At 39.8% G+C, this 9139-nt stretch overlaps 1 protein-coding gene across 1 annotated transcript; it reads right to left on the bottom strand.

Annotated features, from left to right (window-relative positions):
- Window positions 1-2094: 2094 nt before the first annotated feature.
- On the bottom strand, window positions 2095-8167 carry LOC115080057 (protocadherin alpha-8-like). The gene is made up of 2 exons (XM_029584086.1): window positions 5786-8167; window positions 2095-2208 (listed from the first exon to the last, which is right to left on the bottom strand). The coding sequence occupies exons 1-2, from the start codon at window positions 8165-8167 to the stop codon at window positions 2095-2097; spliced, it is 2496 nt and encodes an 831-aa protein (XP_029439946.1).
- Window positions 8168-9139: the final 972 nt, after the last annotated feature.

The raw sequence follows: 9139 nt of genomic DNA, 5'->3' as shown, positions 1-9139 counted from the left end.
AAATCCATAACACTGACATGACATACTCATAAACAAACTAGCAAATTTGATCTGTAACACTGTCCTAGGTTACTGGCATGCTCTCTCTGCTCTCCTGCACTCCTTTCCCAGCCATACTTCATTGTCCTGTTGCAAAGATGCTGCTCCATGGCACATGCATCTGTTCCAAGCTTCATCTCAGCACACTTCTCAGCAGTGCACTCTCAGAATGCCTCCACACAAGAACTTTCCAAATTCAGAGGAGTGGCATCTGACTCACCGTGCTGGAGAAAATTCACATGCAGTGATGTGACATCTGTACCTTGAGAGTGAAATCAACTTCATGGCTGGAAGAAAACACTTCCTTCACCTCACCTGGCATCTCTTTAATAGCTGCCAGGAAAAGATGTTGAGTACTGGGGACAACAAAGGATTCTATTGGCCCAAAATCCAGTGTTGGAGGGTCAAAATGGTAAGACAGATCCCTATTCTTCCTCTTGTGTACCATATTTACACAGAAAAAAAGATAGGAAAAAAATGAGAATTGACCCTGACTTGAGAGAATCCTCACATATCACTATTGCTCTGCTGATACCATCTTGCTCCCTGGGTTTAGTGAATGATTGTTTTTCATTCTAATCCTTTAATTAAGGTGTTCCAACTCTTCACAACTTGGTATAATTTGTAAGTTTTATAATCATTCTCAAATGTCATTAATGATCACTAGTTTTAGGACTGATCCCTTTGCTACCCCCTATGCTTCTAGTTTGATATTGAATCATTGTTAATTACTCTTTTTCCTTTTTCTAGTCATTTCCATTTCTATCTTGCAGTAGCAGATTTTAGATCAGGGGCTTCTAAACTTGTCCTGGATGACCCCAATGGATATACACAATGAATATGCAAGAGATAGATTTGCATGCCCTTCATCTATTGCATGCAAATTTAACTCATGCTTATTCATTGTGGAAATACTGAAAACCCGAGTGAGCAGAGATCCCCTAGGACTGTAACACTGAAGTGATAGAACGAGCTACTTTGTTGGTGTCATTCTTTGCTGACAGCAACTTAAGTTCAGTAATGAAAAAATATTTTAAGAAATCTAATGTACCATTTATGGGATAATCTGTGAGGATATTCCCGGACTTGGCTAAGGTTATACAAGAAAGAAGGAAGGGATTCCTGGCCTTGCAACAGGATACCCTGGCCCTAGGGGCATCCTTCTTTTTTAGATATCTGTGCAAATGCTTAGTCAAGTATAACAGAGATAGCTTTGTCTTTCTCACCGGAGCAACTTGAGATTTTTATTGACTCCAGGAAAATGCTACCACCTGGTAGAAGTGAAGTGTAAGAGACATCTATATATATATTTGTTGGTAGCTGCAATTAAACTATGTCTTTTCTTTTTCTTTTTATATCTCTGAATTAGGCTGACCTCCCCCTTAGATTATAACTAGAAAATTGAAATCCAGTACCTCCAGGGTAGCATTCTCAGGTGTGCTCCTCATTCCATGTGCAGGACCCCAGAGTTTCAATGTGTGGATGAGACGATGGTGCAAGGAAGAGAGTTATAGGTTTGTTAGGAATTGGGCATTAGTTTGGAGAAGGGGGAGGCCTTTTCTGAAGGAATGGGCTCCACCTTAATCAGTGTGGAGCCAGGTTGCTGGCATTAACCTTTAAAAAGGAGATGGGGCAGCTTTTAAACTAGATGATGGGGGAAAGTCCCTCAGTCATTCAGAAACACATTGTTTGGAATGATGTATCGTTGAAGGATATTAAGAGAACAGGGAAATTAGGCATCCCAGTAGTGTGGTTGCAATAAATGCCAAAGTGGACCAGGTATCTTTAAGTAAAAAGTAGAAAGATTCAGAAATTCCTTAACTGATGAGCAGGTTCTTAATATAAACAAAAAACATACATTGAAATGACTGTATACAAATGCTAAAAGTCTTAAAAATAAGATGGGAGAGTTAGAGTGTATAGCACTAGAAGAAGAGGTAGATATAATTAGTATCTCAGAAACATGGTTGAAGGAGGATAACCAATGAGACACTGTGATTCCAGGGTACAAATTATATTGAAATGATAAGATGAATCAAATTTGTGGAGAGGTCTTTAAGTAATGCGTCCCCCATGCTCCCACAGGGGGAAGGCCCAAGCTGGTGCCTTCCCATCCAGCAGAGAGCGAATAAAGGTGGTCTTGATGTTGTCACTGGAGAATTTAGCTGGCTGAAGCGAGAAATGCATAAAGCACTGATTTAGAAATTCACGACAATACTTGGGATCCTCGGCATACCGGGGGGGGGGGGGGGGGGGTTACTGGAAGATGCACCACAGGCATGGCTGCTGGAACTGCAGAGACAGTCAGAGCCGCAGGACTGGGCATGGCTGTGGTTGCCTTGAGATGGGTGCTAAGGTGCTCCATAGAGCCCACTAAAGCCTTCAAAAATTGCTACTGCTGCTGAAGCTTCTGTGCCAGGCCTGGTATGGTCTGAAGGCCTGAGAGATCTGCCGGGTCCATGGCCTCAGCAAACTGTTGCATCGGTGGACCCTTGAGCTGAGGTGAGGTTGACACTATCTGCAGGGAGGAACTCTGCATGTCCTCACTGTTTGTGGGCAGAGCTGGCTGGTGCAGAAGCTTAACCGGAGCTTCACCAATACCAGCCCACTTTCCCTGCAGGTTGAGCCCTTGGGTGACGGCACTGGCTACGCTTAGGTGCAGGCCTCTGGTTGGTGAGGTATCCAAAGAAAGGATCGGGCAAGAAGTACAAGTCCATACAGGCCGAGGTCAGGGCAGGCAACAGAACAGCAGAAATAGACAAACTGTGGTCAGGGCAAGGAGCAGAACAAGCAAGGTCAAGACGAGGTCTGAAGTCAGCCGGAAGACAATCCAGGGAGAAGACAGAGTCAAGGCAAGCCAAGGTCCAAACTGAAGAGTCAATCCATAGCTTGAGATTTGTATTATTGAATTACAAAGGAATGAAAAATAATCTTAACAAATGGATAGACGTTTATAAATACATTATTTTATGGAAAAAAAACCTGATGATATGGACTGAAATTAGAAGAGTAACTGAATTGAGAGTATCAGGATTGGACCTGTCCATGGAGACAGCCAAATACATTGTGCCTGAAAACCCATGAGAGACAGCTACCTATAATGCACTGTTATCTGCCCAACTCAGAGGCCTCAGGAGGAGATATGATCTGCCTTTGGAGTTCACAAGATCTTTGGCTCGGTAAACTGGTAGATGACCGGAGGAGTCATTTCAGATATTATATATTGGGAGTTTGTAATCAAACGGAGACAGGAAGTTCCAGTCATACTTTGACTGAAGTCATATTTAAAAGCAAGTTGTAGGGGGTCAGTATGAGAATCAGTTGTTTCAGGAATGATGAGTGAAGAGCAAAATTGGGCTTAAAAGTGGTTTGGACAAGTTCCTGGAGGAAACTTCCATAAATAATTATTAGCCAGGTGAAATCTGACAACACCATTGTTTCTCCCAGGCAGTCAGCAACAAAGAATTGATCTGTTCTGCTGGGTACTTCCTAATGACCTGGACTGGCCACCAAGATAGACAGGATGCTGTGCTTCATAGACATTTCATCTGACCCAGCAAGGCATATATTATGTTCTTATGATCACTTCTGGTCTTCTGACTAAGATCTAAATGCAAGGCCTGAATTATGGTTTGAAGACAAATATAGGACAAATTACAGAAGAGGACAGTGCTTATTGATAATATTACCTTAAAAGAATATAAGGTTTTGTAATTTTAAATCCATAGCATTGTCTGACATAACATAATCCTAAACAACCTAGGAAATATATTTTAGAAGAGAAGTCTCTAAACTCGGAACTCATGGGCTACACAGCTGGGTTTTCAGGGCTTCTCTAATGAATATGCATGAGATATATTTGTATACAACAGAGGCAGGGCATGCAAATACATCTCTTGCATATTCATTGAAGCAATCTGGAAAACCTGACTGGATTGGTTCCCTTGAGGACCAAGCTTGGGAATCCCTTATCTAGAGCATATTCTGCAAGGCAGTGTATTTAGGTCTCCTACTTTGGAAACACAAAATAAAAAATATATAGGTGGGATAGAAAGAGAATAAGTTATTTTTAAAACCTATATTAGAATAAAATCCTTCCAGCTTTTCAAAGATTTCAAAACAGTGGCAGTGAACACATTTTAAGTTTAGTTTAATTTATTATTTAATTAACTGGCTTTCTAAAGTAAAAATCAAAGTAGGGAACAAAAAACATGCATAATTAAGGGAGCCCTCATCGGCAAAGCTCACTCCAATAGCTTGTCTTTTCTCGCCTTCCTCTGGGGACTTTTCTCATCTTCCTCTGGAAACTTCCAGGTAGTTATACAGTCTCTAAGGAAAATTATTCGAGTTGCACCATCTATGTGCCCAATAATAGGAGAAATGAGTGAGCTCAATGAGACAGATACCCCATTCTTGGAGGAACCAGAGGAAATTTAGAATGACAAATGATGGTGAACACCCTACCTCCTGCCCTCATTAGAGAATATGACCATTGCTAAGGCAGAAGGATTAAACATCCTGCTAAAAATAAATAAATACAAATCAGAGTATTTTCTCTTAGAAGATGAACTTTTGAAACCATTTAGTATAGTCAATGCAATTATATAGCATGTGAAAAACAATATAATTAAAACTCCAGTGATTTCCTCAATTTGTGAGATATAAATAGAAGCTAATAGATATACTGATGTGATAACTAATTTTTCTCTAGATGTCCCAGTTTGGAAAAACAAAATATAAAATAGGAAGAAGGATCATACATAGAAGAGAAAGAGGGACAGAAATGCAATAAGGTATTTTAAAAATCTGTATTAGAATAAAATCCATCTGGCTTTTTTGGAATTAAAAAAACAGATATCACTTGTTCAAGTATGAGCTTTGGAAACACTTTCAACAGTCATTGTCTATATCTAGGAGAACTGCAGATAACTAATGAACAATATTCCTACAACTGTATCAATAATTATAGTCTATTCATGCAGGAAATATTTTAAGAATCTTTTATATAGCAGTTTGAACCATCTCAGCATTGACTTTGAACTGAATTGATTATAATAAAAATGCAATGGTGATAATTATTCAGATGGCAATAAGTCCCTGACCCAAAGAGGGTACCTGAGGCAATGGGAGATAGGTGATCTTGCCTAAGGTTACAAGGAGGGTCAATGGGAGAGGAGGGATTTGAACCCTAGCTTCCCCAATTCTCAGCTCTTTGCTAGCTGGCTGCTTGAGGAGCCTAGGCCCAGGCGGCTTGTGATGTTTTTATAAGTCAACCACTGAAGCAACTGGGAGAAGAATGCAGATGCAACCTTCCTAGTACTGGTAATGGTTTTATAGAACACGCCTGAGTGACAGACTGGATCCTATCTTATAGCACGCAGTCTTAACTCGCTTTTATTATACTACCATGAAAGGATAGTATAATCCAAGATAATGCAGTGTAAATCTCTTTGCTGGAAGAAACTCCTCATAGGTTTGAACTGTATTAGGTCAGTTAATTGCTAATGGTTTCACTGTAGGAACCCAGGTACATTTTAACTGTGTTTTGCAAGGAGAACCAGTCCTATTTCCTTGTGTATAACTTTGAGCAGAAGGACAAGTAGACAGTGTGGTAAGCCTGCAAAGACGAATTTTGATCTTTTAAATCTCATCCTGGTGACTGCACATTTGTGCACCAAAAACATATATTAGGGAGCGGCTTTTCTGTATATACGAATTACAGATAATGCGATCAGAGAAATCTTACCTTGTTCTCCTCTAAAATTAAAAGGTTGTTGATGTTTTGTTGTCTCTTCCCTTCCTCTGACAACTCGTTTTCCTTTTCTGCAATATTCTCTGATGTATGTCTAAAGTCGCAGGTAAAGTTATTCTTGAATGCCTCTGTCCGGAGGCACACTTTATAACTATTGTTTTGAGTGTAATAGCAGTTGTTCCCATTATTCGAATATGGTGGTCGAGTACAAACAGTCAAGTTATTATTAGCTTGATAAACTCTTACAGCAACAAGCACTGTAACTGTCAATAGGAAGATGAAAGAAATTAAAGCAATTGAAATGACCAAATACAGATTTACATCTGATATAGGGTGCTCACTTTCTGAATGCCTTTTAAGCTCAGTTGGCATTGCATCACCACCTTCCGTTATGGTTATACTGAGGGTGACAGTACTTGTCAGAACAGGTTCTCCGTGATCTTTCACTAGTACGACCAAGCTATGATATGTTCCATCATTTTCTCGAATGGACCGAGCTGTTCTTACCTCCCCCGTGTATTGTCCGACTTTGAAAAGAGAACTCTCCTTGCTTTGGAGAAAATGATAAACCAACCAAGCATTGTATCCGCTGTCTAGGTCCATAGCTCTTACTTTTGATACAAAGTAACCAGCCTCAGCAGTCCGAGGCACTGACCCAGTGGCAGAGGAATCTTTCCTACGAGGAGAAGTCAGAATCATTGGAGGATTATCATTTTGATCTAATATAAATATGCCCACAGATATATTATTGCTGAGAGATGGGACACCCGCGTCCTTTGCAAGCACTTGAAACTCAAGGTAATTCGTTTCTTCATAATCATAGGATTTCAGAGCATAGACTTTACCAGTCTCCGAGTTTATGGAGACACAGCCGTCATGCGATACACTTAGTGAAAGAAGAGAGTATGATACAGATCCATTTTCTTTCAAGTCAGAATCAGAAGCCGATATTGTAAATATCAGGGATCCTGGTAGGTTGTTTTCCATAACAAAAATAGCATAAGATGATTTCGTGAATCTCGGTCTATTATCATTTACATCGGACACCGTTATTGTAATAGTTGTGGTCGTGGACAATGCAGGAGAACCTTCGTCAGTAGCAGAGATGGAAATATTGTATTCGTTAGTTGTCTCACGATCCAGTGTCTCTTTCAAGATCAAAGAATAGTGGTTATTGAAGGTATTTTGAAGTGAAAATGGAAAGACTGAAGGTAAGCTACAAGATACTTTCCCATTATCACCCGAATCTTTATCTGATATAATTATAAGCGCTATTACTGTTCCGGGTTTAGCATCCTCCCGAACAGGACTCGATATAGAAGTTATACTTACTTCAGGCGCGTTATCGTTCACGTCAATTATTTCCACTACAACTTTGCAAAGTCCGGCCACGGAGAATAATCCTTGGTCCAAGGCCTCCACTGCGATCTCAAACACTCTGGTGTCTTCGAAATCCACCTTTCCGTGTACTGTAATAACCCCCGTGCGCTGTTCTATACTGAATATGTCGCGCACATTTGTGGGAACAAGTTTGCTAAAGTAATAATTTACTTCACCATTTGGTCCTTCGTCTATATCTGTGGCATTCAGGTGTATCACTGTGGTTCCCTTTGGCGCATTTTCCCACAATTTAACTTTATAAACCATCTGATTAAATGTAGGAATGTTATCATTTGCGTCAATGACGTTAACTATTATACGGGTGGCTCCAGACCTTTTGGGATCACCCCCATCAAAGGCTGTCAAAATAAATTCATGAACGGCCCGGTCTTCCCGGTCTAAAGCTTTTCTTAAAACCAGTTCACCAAATTTGTCATTATCAGAATTTGTGGCAACGTTCAGCTCAAAGTTGAGATTTGGACTCAGTTTGTAAGTTTCAACGGAATTGGTACCAAAGTCAGGGTCTTGAGCATTCTGAAGTGGAAAACGAGTCCCCGGTGAAGCTGATTCGGAGATATTAAACCACATTTTATTCTCATAAAAATAGGGGGAGTTGTCATTAACGTCCACAATCTCAATCTCAAGGCGATGCATTTCCAAAGGATTATCAATCACAAGCTCTAAATTTACCTTACATGTAGATATCTGCGCACATATTTCGTCTCTATCAATCTTTTCATTAATGAATAAAAAACCATTGCTCATATTCACCTGAAAATATTGCTTCTTGATTTCAGACACTGTTCTTAGCCTGCGAGAACCCAAATGGCTGATATCAAGCCCCAAATCCTTAGCGATATTTCCAACAAATGTACCCCGATCCATTTCTTCTAAAATCGAGTAGCGAATTTGACCCAAAATGAGATTCCACAACGAAGGGAACAGCAGACATTGCAATTGCCATTTCCATATGAATGGTTTTCTTGATTTCGCCATGGCTTAAAATAGCAAAGCGGATCAAAGTATCAAGCGCGTTTGTCACTAAATTAAAATTAAGTACTTATAAGACACATACTTCTTTCTCACAATCGTCCTTCTGTTAGCCTTGCTTCTCTGTAGGCGACATTTTTTTCATTGTTCCTGTTTTCATTGCTTAATGGGATTGAGGGTGGAAACAGAAGACCTGGGAGGAGATTCAGTGCAACATTTTGCTTTTTACAATCAGACAGCGACACTCTGCGGTTTCAGGAAGAAGTTACTATATATATATCAGTACACAATACCTAAATTCAGTACTTTAAATATTATTTATCACATTAAAATATCTTAAGACCCAAGGATAAACCTCTTCCCGAAAGGCTGACACGGTCAAGTAAAAGATATATTTTTCATGTAACTTTAAAATTAAGTATAATTAAATTGTATGAGCACAAACTTTAGATTTACACTGAAAGTTCTCGTTTCCCTTTTATAACTTCTAACCACACTATCAAATGTTCCTTGCTTTCTTCTCCGTTAATATGTATACATCATTATATCATTATACATCAAGAGAAACTCAGTTGCTCCTTCGCCGATTAAAGTTATTCTTTTTATCAAAACTTACAGGAAGAGGAGTGCTTTGAACAGAAAGATGCTGCAGAGCGTGAGTGGGGAAGGCAGTAGGCTGAAGGACAGCTTTCCCAAAAATGTACTGACTTCCTTTCTCCTCAATGGTGCTAGAGAATTAAGGCGAGAGAAGCATCCTGGGGACTATGGAGAGAACTCAGTAAAGAAAAGGGAAGAAAAAGGGTAGGTGTTGGGCTAGGGAAAATGAAACTGAAAAACAAATGCAAGGCTTGACAAAAATATGAAAAACGTTCTTCGGAAGGAGTATAGCAAGATTGAGAAGCAAGGAGGGAGAGCTTGGAATGGACTGCAAAAGACAGGATCTGGTAGGGGAATGAGAGAGTAAAAAACAGGAAATGG

This window comes from Rhinatrema bivittatum, chromosome 18 (assembly GCF_901001135.1).
Source record: "Rhinatrema bivittatum chromosome 18, aRhiBiv1.1, whole genome shotgun sequence".
Classification (NCBI taxonomy): domain Eukaryota; kingdom Metazoa; phylum Chordata; class Amphibia; order Gymnophiona; family Rhinatrematidae; genus Rhinatrema; species Rhinatrema bivittatum.
The sequence above is the reverse complement of the archived record's forward strand: the minus strand, read 5'-3'. Positions and strand labels throughout refer to the sequence as shown.

Coding starts and splice junctions, on each gene's coding strand:
- LOC115080057 (XM_029584086.1), bottom strand. CDS start 8,167: ATGGCGAAATCAAGAAAACCATTCATATGGAAATGGCAATTGCAATGT. Junction 2,209..5,785: donor TAATTTTAGAGGAGAACAAG/GTAAGATTTCTC, acceptor TTCTCGCTTCAG/CCAGCTAAATTCTCCAGTGA.